General features: G+C 39.0%; 1 protein-coding gene across 2 annotated transcripts; it reads left to right on the plus strand.

Annotated features, from left to right (window-relative positions):
* Window positions 1-472: 472 nt before the first annotated feature.
* LOC124134631 (uroporphyrinogen decarboxylase-like) lies at window positions 473-13,673 on the plus strand. Of its 2 annotated transcripts, none has more exons than XM_046499566.2 (10): window positions 473-528; window positions 4,264-4,369; window positions 5,384-5,463; window positions 6,035-6,133; window positions 6,706-6,867; window positions 7,204-7,368; window positions 8,733-8,870; window positions 9,255-9,355; window positions 9,943-10,009; window positions 10,775-13,673. In XM_046499566.2, the coding sequence occupies exons 1-10, from the start codon at window positions 499-501 to the stop codon at window positions 10,937-10,939; spliced, it is 1,113 nt and encodes a 370-aa protein (XP_046355522.1). In that variant the 5' UTR covers window positions 473-498; the 3' UTR covers window positions 10,940-13,673. The 2 variants fall into 2 exon arrangements, with proteins under 2 accessions (XP_046355522.1, XP_046355523.1); XM_046499567.2 differs by lacking the exon at window positions 473-528 and adding an exon at window positions 1,383-1,610.
* The last annotated feature ends 2,990 nt before the right edge of the window (window positions 13,674-16,663 follow it).

Raw genomic sequence — 16,663 nt, forward strand, 5'->3', positions numbered from 1 at the left:
CAATATTCCAGGCATATGACGGCAGTCTGTAAATAATCGAGTCTGGCCCAGACAATCCAGTGATTAATATCATGAGCATCGATCCACGCAATTGGGATCGATGACATGCATCAACCAAGTCAACGAGCCTGACCTCCAGATCCCGTTAGTCGCCTCTTACGACAAGCCTAGTCGCCTTTTACAGCAAGCATGGGTTGCTGAAGACCTATTCTACCCTGGATCTTCACGGGCTAGTTAGCTGATTAAGTATGAGTTAAAACTTTAATTTTATACTAGTTATTGACTTAAAAAGTGCCAAATTAAGTCTATGCAGCAATATGCATTATTTCTGAATTCAAATCGCAGGTACACTTATCTCTCAACGTATGCAACAAAATACAACTCACAAACTATGAACAGAATAGCATCTATTGTGGCATTAACCCCATTCGTCAAGAATAGCATTAACCCTCGAGCTAGCCTATCAAAGGGGGGTAACTCTAAACTCCGTTCATCAGCATGGCGACTTCCAACCAAGAACGTGTACAGGTAAACATTTCACATTTAATAAAGACCCGAAAGCACTCGAACATTTATTTTTTTGGAACGACAACAGCTCATCGATAAGTTTGGCATTCGGTATGTGTTGGAATGATCCGATGTCCAAATATAGAGTTCGCACACATGACGAGCAAGCACCTGCATAAATCTATCTTGTGTGTGTTTTGCCACAGCTGTACCGTGACCCCGTGGTGTTAAAAACTGTGTCACTGCCAGTCATGTGACAGTTTCTAGTAAATTTGAGTTGCCACGTTTCATTTGGGTCATAATGTAGAGCATTATTGAAATGTTATTTTTTAAACTTTTTCGAAATATTATTAGGGACAAAATAAATTCTAAGCAGAAACGAAAAATTCTAACGGCGTATGTCTATTCGGTAATCACCAACAGCTGATCGACTGATCAGAACTTTCGATCAGTCGATCACCTATATTGATAACCTTTTGATATTATTTTTTTCACACTGGAATATAATAGGCACAGGCATGGACATAAATGGAATTTATTTGGTTGGTTCAAAGTGAAAGGATATCGAATGATTGACAGTCTTCAGTTACAAATCCAAAATGATATTAGAAATAAATTCCATATTAAATTCTACGTTTTTCAGTATTTAACAAAAGAATATTTGCAAATGAACTCATGCTAGCAGGTGCATGCTTGTTTCCATCCTTGTATGAGGAATATATGTTGTCACAACAGCTAAAGTAATTTATTTCATATCTGATTTTAAATTATTGATAACACTGATTACCATGGATACATGAACACCTGGTAGAGTTAACATGCAGGATATACTTCTCATAACCCATTCAGTCGTGGCAGTTGTGATATTGTGTACATGGTCTCACAATACAAGTTCCAGTTTGTGACCAAGCCATTGTTTTGTAACTCGTTTGGCGGACACATCTGTCACAGTGAGATACAGTGTCATTTACTGCTGTGTTACTCTGTGGAGAGCAGGGTTAGACTTCATAGCTGTTGGATTGGATGCACAGGAAAATTAGTTGTGTTTTATGAAGATTTTACTGACCATACAATAAGGAGTTTAGATTGGAAGCGTAATAATGGTAAGCAGGTATTTTATGTCAATTTTTTTAGTTTTATTTGGTTATATTTTCTTTTAAAAGGATGAAACAGTATTCAGTGTTTGATACATCTTATGAATTATGTAGTAGTTATAGAATTGGCATAAATGTTTAATAAATCATTCTTGAGCTTGTGATAGTTATAGATAGTTATATACAGGCATACAGTATGCATAGAGTACAATATTATTTACTTAATTTTAGTTTTCGTTTTGAAATAAACATATAGATATGTAAGAAAAATGCACAATACTTAATACAGCACAACCCTGTTTTATGATGTGGATGGCACTGTTCCCTTAAGTTTGACAACCTGATGGCTCCGAGGCATGGGAGTTAACTGAATAGCCCAGTTTCTACCCCTGCAAAACGAGGCTGGAATTTTGGGGCTCGATTCTAGCACCACCAGATTTATGTCCCTTCTATGTCCCTCCTAATGACCAATCACATTCCAATTCTCATATAATCACATACCACTTTCATTTGCTTCAAACAAAATGGCTGCACCCAGTGAAGATGATCTAATTGATACTCTAGATCTATATTGTAATCAAACAGGTCTTACTTTGCGAAGTGCATTAAATCACGTGATCACCTTGATTAAAAACATGAAAAGATTTGAAGAAAATCTGCTGACGCTAAGTTGATGGTACACATGCATAGCAAATCTTGCAATCGACCAAGTTTACAAATCAGATTCTGATTTCATTACACGATTTCGATTGGACTATGCATAGACTCGTTAGACCAGCCAAAATATAACTCCATAATACCAGCCTAGTTCGGCAAGGGTGGAAACTGCACTTTTATAGTCAGTTAACTCCTTAGCCTGGGGAAGGTGTAAACCCCAATCAACAAAAATGACATAATCGGCAGAAATTATTGTCAAATCACCAACTACCAATACTAAACTCAATGTCCTGCTAAGTTTATAATTTGATGTTTATTCTGTTCTTGCGATCACCCACCATGCCTACTGGCTACATTAATTTTGGCAAAACATTTTCTACAAAAGGCCGAAGTAGAATGGAAACATCGGTTATGCTTAGAATTGGTTGGGATTTCAGCTTTTATCTTTAATTACAATCCCTGAATCTGTGATAATAACTGTCTGTATTATCCAGAGGTCATATGTTAAAGAATGACAAATCATATTTCTTTCATCAAAATTCCTTGTTGCATGTTTAGCATATTTATGAGGAATGTATGTATGTGTGTAATTATGGTATATAGATGTTGCCGATATAATTCACTGTCAATAAAGATGTACAACTTGTGTTTGTGATGGAGCATTTATTTCCAATGGCCTGGATTACAAGTAGTTGTAATTAAAGAAGGACCCTTAACATTTAATTGGTCAGTGCATTGGTACAGGGTTGGTGATATCGCCACTGATCAGAATGTTCGCCAAAAGAGGATTTGTCTGGCCAGATTACCGCTTATTGGGAATAAGGTTGTAGGAGAGTGTGTAAGGCAGCCTGCATGGTCTCACACAGGATCCAGGCAAGTGGATGAGTCCGTCCTGCATTACATTGGTCTGTGACAGATATCAGGTTAACATAATGAAACACTGGAGATTAATGCAGTGTCAGTTACCGCCAGTGGTCCAGCTTAAAATCTTAATTTTTAAGTACTGACTGTTCTAATTTGTAGACTTACAGACTTTTGTGTGAAAAATACTGGTTGCTACAAACATGGACCAACTTTTATATGATTTAAATCCATGGTCAAAATAAATCAAGTTCAGAGTTTTTATCTGTCATCAAAATGTTATATAAATAAATGGCCATTTGCATAATCTTGTTTATGTTGGTGTCCATCTTGTTGTTTACAGGTTCTATTCACATATTTCAGGAGGGGGGTAAAACATAGTTTTACATTTGTAACTGCTGACTTTTTATATTATGACATTTTTTTTGCGGTCTGCAGATCCATCAATCAATTGGTGGTAGAGTAGGACAAATAATATATGAAACTAATACCATGATGTAATAGTGTCAGCCAACACTGGCAGTCAGAATGGTATGCTGTGGTTCATCTCATCATGCTCGAGTCCACAGAAAAATAGTACCAAGTTACAGTTTGAACCTCACAGACATATGCCTGTAGAAATTGTATTATCCTCATACTTTTTAAGTTGTTTAATTTTGGAGTTCAAGGTGAGGTGAGATGAAATGGGGTTTAACATCGCGTCAAAGCTTATTGCACTTATATAGCAGCATGCGTGGGTGCGTGCGTGCGTGCGTGTGTGTGTGGCTGCTTATACAAGTCTGGACTGATACCGATTTGTAGTGCTAGCCCACTGAGATACCATGCCGCAGTTTAACATGAATACCCCACTCAGACACACTATACTGACTCTGAACCGACCAGTCCTTGTTTTAGCACCTTAATGCTGAGCGTCAGGCCATCTTTTAATGTGTTTTGGTATGACGTGGCTGGGGATCGAACCCAAACCTTCCGCCTTCCGAGCGGATGTTTGACCACTAGACCACGGAGGCGGCCTGGAGTTCAAGTCGACACAGTTTTGAACTTGTTGTGATGTTAATGTGCTTGATACTAAAATGTTGCTCTTCAATGTATGTCTAGTAGTTAGCAAGATGTATCGGAGAAATGTTGTTTTTTACTACTTCAGGAGTTTGCTCCCTTGGAGAATGATCTGTTGCTTCGTGCTGCTCGAGGCGAGCGGACTGAACGTGTTCCGGTGTGGGTGATGAGGCAAGCAGGAAGATATCTCCCAGGTAACAAAGATATCTCATAATGTTGTTTAATGAGTGAGTGAGTGAATCAGGTTTTAACGCTGCTTTAAACAGAGTTATGGTTATATCACAGTGTGTCTGATTGAGGGTGTGCGATATTACTGGTATATCGGTATATTGAGGTTTATTCTTGCCACGATACGTATCACAATATCTTTTTTTCATGCTCGATCGAGTGATTTCAAATAACGATTTTTATCATGTGTTTAATGTATACTTGCCAAATGCCTTCACTGCCCAGAACATGCATCCAGGGCCCCAAGATGGCTGCGTATTTATTGACTGAGTAAAGATTATGTTGTACCAGCATCTTGTTTTGTTCCATTTAGGAACTTCAGTTCATACCTTAATGTATCAGATTGTTTCTGAATTCAAAATTTAGAATTATACACTATATCATGATACGTATCGCAATATAGCCTTGTGCATCGCAAAATGTTGTGGTACACTTAAACCTCCAATACCCATCCCGATGTCTGATTAATGTGGGAGGAAAAGATGAATGTTTGATCTTGTACATTTATCCTGGACGACTAGAAGAGCAAGCTCACAATGTTTCTCTTTAACTCAATGTCAATTAGTTCCAGCCCTCATCAACAATTTTATTAAGTTACCAGGGTGGCTGATGACACTGATATGGCATAGAGTGTTTAGAGGGGACTCTGAGTGCCTTGTATAGCCGTAGCTAACCCAGCAACACTGGGCTTTTGGGTGTTCCTTCGTATCACTGTGTTGTGTATAAATTGTGTCTGTGAATTTAAGTAAACTATCATGAGACTAAAAAATATTAAGCCTTCATCTGATGTTTTGTTATTGAAGTTAGCAGACCTCATAGTGTCAGACTAGCAGTATGTTTGTGTGTATGGGGAAATGTTTGACTTCAAATTTTTGAGTGTTGGAAGTAATTTGGAAATGGTATGTTTTATGCCCATCCCTTCAAAGGGATGAATGGGTGATTGAAAACAGCGATTTCTGTGATACTGCTGATTGTTACAGAGTACAAGGAAGCTAAAGGTGATAAGGCCTTTTTTGCCACCTGTCGAGATGTGGAGCTCGTTAGTCGACTGACTATTCAGGTGAGAACAGTCTAGCCTCTTATGCCTTCAGTAATTACCATTCGTTACCACAAGCCCCTTTCCGTAACCTGCAAGAAGACTCGTCCCCCTATCAAAGAATGTTATGTGCGAAACTATGACAAACCAATCAAAATGCACGTATGACTTCAAGTACTTCGGTCAAAGAATCCCTCAGTAATAATTTTTTATTTTACACATGTCTTTCATTTAAAAGTATACCCAAGATACAGTTAAATGTGTTCAATCGTACTGTTTTATAATGTAAGTCCTGATGTGTTTCAATAGCATCTGGAATATATATGATTCTAAGGGGAATTATAAGTGAATCATTATGCAACAAACTGACAATTCTATGCCAGTTCACACGTTAAACAGTTATGGCTAGTTTCATTTGGGGATGTCCCTCGACTATGCACCTGTCGACTGGGTTCCACAGTAGCATTGAGGGCATTAAACGAGTTTATTGATGGCATTGATGTAAGAGTGAATTAAAATTAAATGTCAAATGCAGTTTAGAAGTGTAAAATAACAAAATAAAGTACATGTATGATGACATATTCCTTCCTTTCAGCCGATAGACCGGTTCGCCCTTGATGGAGCAATCATCTTCTCGGATATTTTGATTATCCCCCTTGCCCTGGGCCTGACTGCACTCAATGACCCTGGACAGGTCAGTTTTACCCAGTGTCTGTTTCCAGTTTCTTAATATGTTCTCACATCATTAAATAATCCTCATCGCTACGTTTGTATGTTACAGTCAGTGTGTAGGATCAATCAATGTATAAAATCTGTCAAAATGACTAAAATTTTCACTTAGATTATTTAGAAAGCCCATAAATACTTTAATTATTAACAAATTGAATTAAAATCTGTCCATTTACTTTATAATGATACAAATTACAAACATTTTGGTAGGATTAAGATGATAGGATTAAAATATTATGTTTTTTCCTTCTATTCCTAGCATGATTAGTCTGTTGTGATGTTTTTAGATATTTTAAGAATAATATATATATATATATATATATATATATATGTATATGTATATGTATATGTATGTATGTATGTCTTAACCAGCTCATGTAATTAATGAAATCACCAGAGCTTACATTTCAAAATAGTACCAGTATGTTCCCTTCATTCTGTATGTACCTGTCTGAAATTTATCAGATTGTTTCTGCCTAAGGTAAGTCAATCAGGATGCTGTTGTTAATGTGGAGAATTTCTGTCCATGTCTGCCAGGGCCCTGTATTTGCCGACCCGATAAAGAAGCCAGAAGACGTTGACCGCCTCAATCCTAACTTTGACATCATAAAGGAACTGGGCTACGTCTACGAGTCCATCACGCTGACGAGACAAAAGCTGAAAGGAAGAGTGCCATTGTTTGGATTCACAGGCGCTCCAGTAAGGACTTTTGAAATCACTCTTTTCCCATAATATGTGGTAGACAGTGAATACAAAAAAACATATGAAAGAATGACACTGCTTGGAAACTTCCTTTGGAAGACTTGCTTCACTAGCTGAATTCTTCTGCTTCAGAGGGGGCACAGGTGGCCCACTCACTCACTCGCTCGCGCGCGCGCACGCACGCACGCACGCACGCACGCACACACTCACACAGAATGTATTTACTGGGTTAACATTTAGAAATTAATGTCTTAAGTTTATTGCAAAACACCTTTAGTGTATAACTGCAGTTTCGATAAATTTATAATATATGAAGAATGTTTCCAATTTCAGTGGACACTGATGAAATATATGATAGAAAACCTTGGAGCAGGACCTAACCCAAATGCAGCTCGTCGATTCCTGATAGAATATCCTGCAGCTGGGGAAAAACTGTTAAAGATTCTGACAGACGCCATAGTGCGCCACCTGGTGGAGCAGGTTCGAGCTGGTGCACAGGTAGGTAGCATGCTTCTGTGTTAGGCCTGGGATGGGTCCAAACACGACATTACCCCACCTGGACAAACCCTCTCCGGTACCCACACACTTGTCAAGGTGGGCGTGACTGTGGATGTCATGAGAGGTGACTGTGCATGTCATAAGTGGCGACAGTGGATGTCGTAAGAGGTGACTGTGCTTGTCGTAAGAGGTGACTGTGCTTGTTGTAAGAGGCGACTATTGGGACCAGGTGGTCAGACTCGCTGACTTGGTTTACAGGCACAACACTACCATTTTAGCAGTAAGGTAATTGGTTACATCTGAGAAAAAAACACAATGTACCATCAATGCAGTAAGTTATTAATTCAAACTCTACATGGTCGATTATGATATTTAATGTCAAACTTGAAAATTGGACTCTTTACGTACTTAAGGATTCTAGTGTAAGATGCATGTTTGATGCATGACAACAGGACAACTGGACAGAATTAGTCAGGATTATGTTATGTTCATTGCAACTGAAATTGGTTTGGGGTATCACAATGGCTCCTGAGTTTCAATAGGAACATACATTTGGACAGGGCATGACCCTAGGGCAGCCGTTATCTTGTCATTGTGACGACATCACACCTCTTTTTGTTTGTTTGTTTGTTTGTTTGTTTAATGCCGCACTCAGCAATATTCCAACTATATAATGTCAGTCTGTAAATAATCGACATCAGGATCATCGATCTATGCAGTTGGGATACGATAACATGCATCAACCAAATCTGCGAGCCTGACCACCCAATCCCGTTAGTCACCTCTTACGACAAGCATTTGTAATCACTTGTTGTAAAAACCCTTTGGAGTTAGTAATCAAAATAAAAAAAATATAAATAATTCAAATATTGGAACAAAATCTTGATTCAATTAAAAAAGAGAGTGGTTACTTTGTATTCGCATTGGCCTACTAGAAGTTAGTGTCATTACTGAAACATTTACCAGACACACAGAGAGAAGTAACAAAGACTGTGTTCAGGATATTAATTCTACTCCGCATTTGTGAACCTTACTCCGTAAAAACAGGTCTTTATATGAAAGCTATTGTGTGGCTGTAATAGAGAAATATCTCATCATGATGTAATAATGAAAGCTATAACAGTAAGCTTGCAATCGTTGTGATTTGCATCTACAGTAAACTACGGTTATGATGAACTCAAAGGGACCACTTTTGGTTTGTTATAACCGTAGTTTGTTATAAGTATATAAACAGCAAATGGCCTGGACTAAAAAATAAGTTCATTATATCCGTTAGTTCGTAAGCGTGTTCGTTATGAAAGTAGTTTACTGTTTTTTGATGATTAGGAAGTTATGACATTCTACACATTGTCTTCTGTCCTCAGATTGTGCAGGTGTTTGACTCGAGCGGCGGCGAGCTGGGTCCAGGACTGTTCACCAAGTACGAGCTTCCTCGTCTCCAGGACATCGCCTACAAGGTGAAGCAGGAGGTGAAGAAGCAGGGGCTGGAGCTCATCCCGATGGTAGGTCAACTACTTGCACACACTTCACGTCAAGGCCACAAGCTGCTTGTTTAGAGGTTAGGTGGGGGGATGGGATTTAAAATAAATTTATAATTATAATCTGTTCTAAAAATACTCGAAAATATTTTTTGCAAGTTACTTGTTTAGGGGTTAGGTAGGGAGAATGGGATTTAAAATAAATTTATGATAATAATCTGTTCCAAAATGTTCTAAAATATTTTGACCGATTATTCATGGGACATTCTGGATTTTGTGAATCATGTGTTACGGGTTCTCCTCCTTTCTGAGAATAATTTTGTCAGACAAAGGTTTGACTGTAAATGGGTCTTGGACTATCCAGTGGTAATTGTGCGATCTCTTGGAGTGCTGTGGTGGTGATTGCAGGTGGTGTTTGCCAAGGATGCTCACTACGCTACAGAACAGCTCGCTACAATCGGCTTTGACGTGGTCCAGATCGACTGGACCCAGAACCCCACACATGCCAGGTGAGTCACTGTGTTCCGAGTCTGGATGAAAGAGTCTGGGCTGAGAAGAGCACTTATGCACAGTGAATGCTGCGCTATACAAATGCATTTATTATTATTTATTATTATGATTATTATAGGTGGATCAACAAACAAGGTCAGGACTATGAGGTGATGATTGGAATATGAATTGAGGCTCTCGAGGTAGAGCATGGAAACATTACACTGGTCATAATGATTTTCTATTCTTGGTATAAAGGCACAGGTCACAAATCAGGTTAAGTTAAGCAACGTGGGTTGTGGAGAGTCCTTGGATGGGTGACCATGTCCGGCAGCTTGGCTCCTGAGAATTTCTAGGGCTTCAGTCCTGCCTGTGGTGTCTCCTTGGGCAATGACTTTGTTCGAAATGGGCCTCTGTTCACCCAGCAGTGAATGTTAACATTCTAGTGTCTAACAGGCAGCTTGGGTTTCATACTCCTCATGGAGCTGAGAATGAGAATGAGAATTGACCAGTGTAAAAATGTCTAAGCGCTTAGAGCATGCTTATATATGGAGTACAGCGCCATATTAATGAACTATCATTATTATTATTATGTGTTGTTCTTCAGGAGACTGGCTGGGACGAAGGTGACACTCCAAGGAAACCTGGACCCAGTGATGGTGTTCGGAACAGATGTAAGCACTCTCCTCAACAAGTTTTAGATTCAATTTGGCAGAATTTCAGTTGTGGATTATTTGTCTGAAGAAAAAACAACATTACAAGTATGTCCCAAGAATAGAAACCAAGCATCTTATCGTGTCAGTAGTGCTGACTATTGAGGATCAGGTGGTTGTAATGTGTGGTATGGCTAGCAGTGTGTCATTGTACAACCTGGGCATGTAGAACTAAACAGTCTGTCGGGTTTGGATGTCCCAAATTCAATTATTTAAAATCTGCTGTGTTTGTTTGTTTGTTGTTTAACGCCTCACTCAGCAATATCCCAGCTATATGACAGTGTTCTGTAAATAATCAAGTCTGGACCAGACAAACCAGTGATTGATATGAGCGTCGATCCACACAATTGGGATATGACATGCTTCAACCAAGTTAGCGAGCATGACCACCCGATTCAGTTAGTCACGTCTTACGACAAGTATAGTCGCCATTTGCAGCAAACATGGGTTGCTGAAGACCTATTCTACCCCGGATCTTCACGGGTTGAATGTACAGACTGACATGACATAACGGCAATATTGCAGACTAGACAGGAGCAATCGCCAGTTAACTAAAGGAACGTCTCATGTTACCTCAACCAACCAAACAAACAAAATGCAGCAATAATTAATAATTCGAAACATTGTTTGAATCTGCCCAGAGTTAGATTTTTAGTTCATTTTTTAACAAGGACTGCTTTCAGCCTATGCTGCCTTCCCCCCACTCACTCCCTCGTGATGTTTCAGGATGAGATTCGGCACAACGTCAAGGAGATGATACAGAAATTCGGCACTCAGCGTTACATCGCCAACCTCGGCCATGGCGTCATGAAGGAAACCAACCCCGACAAACTGAAAGTCTTCATCGATGCGGTTCACACATACTCCGAAGAAATCAATGCCTTATCCTGATAACTTATATTCTGATAGAGAATCGTTTCAGTCCATCTGGGTGGTTGATTTTAAGAGTTGATGCATTTCCAGAATGTGTGAGGGGGTGAATATTGCTTCATTTGCTTCTATCCAGTGGATTATTAATTTAAAAAAATGTAAAGGTGGTAATCAAAATAAAAAAATTATGAATATTTCAAATACATGTGCTTGTAATACTTCCTGATCCAGTTGAAAAAGAGTGTGTTTTTAATGACAAATCAAAGAGTTACTTTGTTTCCATAGTGACCTACTTCTGAGGTTTGGTTATCACTGAATAATGTACCAGGGACACAGAAGTGACCCAAATCTCCTCCAGCCCCAGCATGTATACAGCCTGCCTAGTCGCCATTATTTACCCTAAATCTGATTGAAATGTCATGCAGTCTGTGTTTGTTTTAGTGGTTGGGCCATCTCAAAAAGTGTTTGGGATGAGTGATTTACAGAAAGTTTATCAATTGACACCTGATTATGTAATTATTCATTTCAATACATTTCAATAAATCACCAAACTTGTACGCATACAACATTTGTTAATGACATGAATCCTATGTTATACACATTGCATACATAGTGCATTTATTCTATAACAGTTGGTGCTGGACAAGTGGGAAGACCCAAGTTATAATTAATGTTTATAGTATGGTCTTGTACAGACTTTTATTTCACTGGCCAATAAACATGAAAAAGAAAGAGGCCATATTGCTTAGTGTGAGATTGCTGCATTAAAAGAAGTGCTGGGAATACATTGGTAAATATGTACCTCGGAATCTGAGAAAATAAGAATTTTATTTAATCCCAATATTGTGTACAATTATATTTTCCCAATTTTCCCGCCAAGGGCACATGGAGGTCATAAGGTTGGAGTTTCAGATCTATCCCTGCACCTCACCATACAGTGGAACCTTGCTAATCTGGATTACTTGAACATTGTAGTCAAACATGGCCCTTAACGGTTCTTCATTCAGAGAAATCAGATTTACTGATCACAATGCAAGAATGACATTTTATGATAAAGATAAAGATATTGCCCTTGTAATAATCTGTATTTTCATTGTCATATCTTTGTGGATGACCGATATGTTTGTACGTTAGGACTTGTGATTGAAAATGTTACATTTTTGATGGCCATAAAGAAAGGTGATTGCAGTGTCATCAAGAAGCCATCACTAAAAGAGGGCAATGTTTTCAGCATCTGAAAATGAAGTCAGCAGTCTAACAATGAGCTAGTTTGTATGAGTGTAGTCCGCCTTTAAGTCAATGGATTGGGAACATGGTGTTGGACCTTGGCAGTCTCTCTTCAGTTTGGTGCTGTGTATGAATAGAAGTCACGATCTCTGATGTTACACAATTTTTAAGAACTGATTTTTTATCAGTTTATGGATGAAAGAATTCTTTGTTTTTTCATAGTTACTTTTGAATTGCTAGTCAGAACATACTGTTATGTTTTGATCTTGACATGATTTTCACCCATAATTACCATTAATCAAAGAGCTGGAGCAGTAGTCACATATTGTTGTATGATAGTAGTATCTTGTCAATAGGATATATATCCATGTATGGTAGGACGCACATCTGGGACAGATTGTCTGATTTGTGGTTATCCAATCCCATTGTTATATGATCTAATGTACCAAGTTCCATCATGAACACAAGATGTTACCGTATATCGCTGCGGAATACAAACACGTTTTTATTGCAAATGTGGGCATTGTGTCAACGCTGGTGATGTCCTTCATTCCGATTCTCTTTGTGGACAGGGTACAGAAATTAGCACTGATTTTGAAGGCTTGTACAGGGGGTCTCCTTACAGGTGGTGGTCGCTTTATAGACGGCGATATACGGTAATGCAACTTTGAAATGTGGATATTTGGACATGCATAGTTGTTAGTCATACACCATCTATCTTTATTTTCGTTGTTTGTGGCCCTGCTGTAATAAGATCCATACATGCCTCAGATCAGAGAATCTGTCCCGAATATGAGTGGAAATGAGTCTTTAATGCACAGACAATACTAAAATGTGTTCTTTTGAATATTTTTAAGAAATATTCCCATTGTCTTCAGATGTTGCGTCATATGCATAATAATCATTCTTGCTAGAGCTGGATGTATCCCATTACAGACCTTTTTCGGTGCATGTCTGTTGTTTCCACTGCCAGTGTTAGGATTGTGTAAAATATATCCCTGCTAGATTTTCATCCCACAAGATTAGTAAGTTAAGATTGTTTTTCGTTTATACAAACATTCTTGCAACTTACTTTTTACACATTGATATGGAGGATATCTGTGGCCGAGTGAATGGAGGCCAGCTGTCATGTCAAGATTGCATTGTGGTTAACATTGAACAGATGTCTTCACATTAAGTCAGATATCACATTGAGACACAAATCAGCTTGACCCAGAATGACACAAATGGCACACATTCTTCCATATTTCATTTTGACTCATGTTTAGTTTTTGGTCACATTTCAGTTGTCATGGAAATAAATGAAGATATTTCAGGAGATAACCAAATAAATGTCAAGGAGAAAGACTGTTTTAGTACACAAACAGATAAAACATTCCCATCCAGAAACAACTTTAGGATGTGCATGTGTATGTGCATGTTAGGCATATGTTTTGTTTAAAAGATTCCCCATGTAAGGTCTATTTTGCATTTATTCAGATTTTATATTACTGGAAGTATTTATTGAAATAAAGTTTACATACTGAGATGAATGTGTTGTCAGGACTTCTTGGCAGTGAATCCGGAGTAAGATGGAGGTTATTTAGCAAAGTAGTGATTTCCTTGTGTATTGAGCCACTACAGAGACCATGTGGATTGGGTGGCCAGGCTAGGTGACTCGACCAATCACTGGTTAGCATGGTCCAGACTTTAATTTTGTAGTCTGCTCTTACAGTGAGTGAGTGAGTATGGTTTTACGCCACTTTAAGCAATATTCCAGCAATATCACGGCGGGGGACACCAGAAATGGGCTTCACACATTGTACCCATGTCGGGAATCGAACCTGGGTCTTCGGCGTGACGAGCGAACGCTTTAACCACTAGGCTACCCGACCCCCCCCCTCTGCTCTTACAAAGCTGGAATACTGTCGAGTGCAGCCTTAAACAACCAAGCACTTGCTTGGTCCTGACTTCATTACTGACAGACTGCAGTGATGTACATGAAAACAAAACAAACAGTGTGTTTCTATGGTTTCATGGCACAAGGTATGTGTGACAAGCAGGCTATGGCATCACTTCACGTGGATCTTCAGCTCCACTGCACAGTAACTTCTACACTGTCATTAAAATATAGACAATAATAAGTTCTGAAATTTCTACTTGGCAGTCACGCAAGTAACAATAATTTTCTCCTATCCCCAACAGAAATGTAACCAGCTACAGGATAGCATGATGCTCATGATGTCAATCACTGGACTGTCTGGTCGAGGCTTGACTGCCGTCATATAGCTGGAATATTACTGAGTGAGGCGTTAAACACAAACAAACCAAAAAAAAACTTCAGCCATCCCTGTCTCATAGTTTGTATGTCTGAAAGCTGGAGAGCAAGCGCCGCGTGAGCCAATGCCAAGCCACAAGATGACAGCAATTATAAACCGATGCTCTTAGACCGGATCTAGTCCAAAGACGAAGGCACCACGCAAACCAGCACGCAGACAAACTTTATAAAGGTATGAAGGCACAAGATGAAGCTGTAATAATAACAACGGTGACACGCCTGACTTAAAGGCATTTAGATCTGAGCACTAAATGCTGTTAGTACCACATGCTTTCATCAACGAAGACGATACTTACATCTACGTAGGCGATACTTACATCTACATAGACGATACTTACATCTATGTAGACGATGCTGACATCTATGGTGGACTGTTATATTCAAGGATGCAGTCACTGGCTATGTCAGTGTGGACAGCGATGATCTACTTGATGCTACTTGAGGCCACTGGTTGTAGTGTCAAAGTAAACAAGGACAACATTGTCCCTGTTTAATTTGAAACAGCTCACAAAGAGTTGATCAAAACACCAATGTATGTTAGTGACTATGCGTTACACATTTCAATGTGGCAGGTCAGATTCAACCTTATGTCAATCCGTTATCTATTTTATGGGGGTGTATTTACCTTTTAAATACCAAATAATACAAAATTTGCATTTTTCAGTTTGCATTAATACTATTCGAGAATGAGAATACTGTAAAATTTGTAGTTGTTTGCTTTTTGTTGTTCTGGAAGGTTTTGGAAATTATATGTTGATAATACTAGAATTCCTTGGTCTTTTTAGAAATACATGTATTGTCTACGCTAACAAACTCGTAACACACTCGTCCTACTCGTAGTACCCTCGTGGCGACCTCTTGGTGCTCGTTCAGAACTTGCATGAGGATCGTCTGCAAAATTTATTGCCGAGTTGACCGAGTCTAAAACGAGTTATACGAGCCTCCATGTTAAATCATGTGACAAATCCCCGCCAAATTATTTAGCAGCTTGTTGCCACCTCGTACCAAAGTTGTACCATACTCCTACCAAACTCGTACAGCTCGTATCGATATCGTTGTGCTCGTGTGCAACTCCTATTGGACTCCTATGGGGCTCGTAACACACTCGTAGCGTACTCGTATGATACTCGTATATATATGTAGTCTCTTCCGGAGTCCTAGCTGAGTCAGGCTCGGGAGAGCTCGGGAACCACCTCGGGCATCTTTTATTAAACAAAGGGTGGGATGGTGCAGTGGCTAGTGCACTGAACAGGGTCATAGATCTGAATCCTTCCCGGGAACTCAATATCTTCTCTGCAGTAAAGAACTGTTAAATATACATTTGGGATGGTATGCAATGCTGCACCGTGTTTAAGGTCAGTATCACCTTTGTTTCACCAGTACCGACTGAGGCCCGCAGGTTCACTACAACCCATATCCACATTGTAGATGTATATCTTCTTCCTTCAGTAAAGAGGCTAATCGAGGCATAGCTGATATTCAAATTGTCAACGCCGGAGGATAATCTATGTGGAATACCTGTGGAAACCGATTCCATAGTGAATATAAAGGCAACATAGTGATGAAAACTTTATGAATTAATCACTTAAAACCAATTATTTTAGGTGTGGAGGGTGCTACCGATAAAGCACAACATGGTTATCCTTTTCGCTAAGACCTGGTGTCATCATCTCACTGTTTTACCTATAACGCCTTATGGGAACTATTCCGACAGATATTTGACATTGGGTTTTCTCTCGAGTTGACGTTTTGAAATTGCACTAAACTTGTTCTATGCTCCTAGATGATCTAGATATCAAATTTATTGCCTGGTATTGGTTTATTGAGATTAACGTTCCATTTTCTGAAAGTGTCTTATACCTCGTTAGATCTAGATTTTTTTATGTAAGACTGGACGTGGTCCTCCTGTACTTTCCATGGTATATATATGTCACGTGTCAACCCAAAGCATTGTTTTCAAAACTAATGGTTCTGTGAAGAAGTAAGACTTGACATGTATATTCCTATTACTAAAAGGTATACATTTTGTTTCAAGCTAGTGACAGTGACACTAAACATTTGAGTTTTTAAATAGATTTTTTTGATGATTAACGCCGCACTCAGCAATATTCCAGCCATATGGCGGTGGTCTGTAAATAATCAAGTCTGGACCAGACAATCCAGTGATTGACATCATGAGCCTCAATCAACGCAATTGGGAT

Source organism: Haliotis rufescens, unplaced genomic scaffold, assembly GCF_023055435.1.
Source record: "Haliotis rufescens isolate VD_foot unplaced genomic scaffold, xgHalRufe1.0.p SCAF_2, whole genome shotgun sequence".
NCBI classification, from domain to species: Eukaryota; Metazoa; Mollusca; class Gastropoda; order Lepetellida; family Haliotidae; genus Haliotis; species Haliotis rufescens.

Excerpts from the sequence above, each read along its gene's own strand:
- LOC124134631 (XM_046499566.2), top strand. The coding sequence starts at position 499 with ATGGCGACTTCCAACCAAGAACGTGTACAG. Across the intron at positions 5,464-6,034 it reads TTAGTCGACTGACTATTCAG|CCGATAGACCGGTTCGCCCT; the intron begins GTGAGAACAGTC and ends CCTTCCTTTCAG. Across the intron at positions 6,134-6,705 it reads CACTCAATGACCCTGGACAG|GGCCCTGTATTTGCCGACCC; the intron begins GTCAGTTTTACC and ends CATGTCTGCCAG.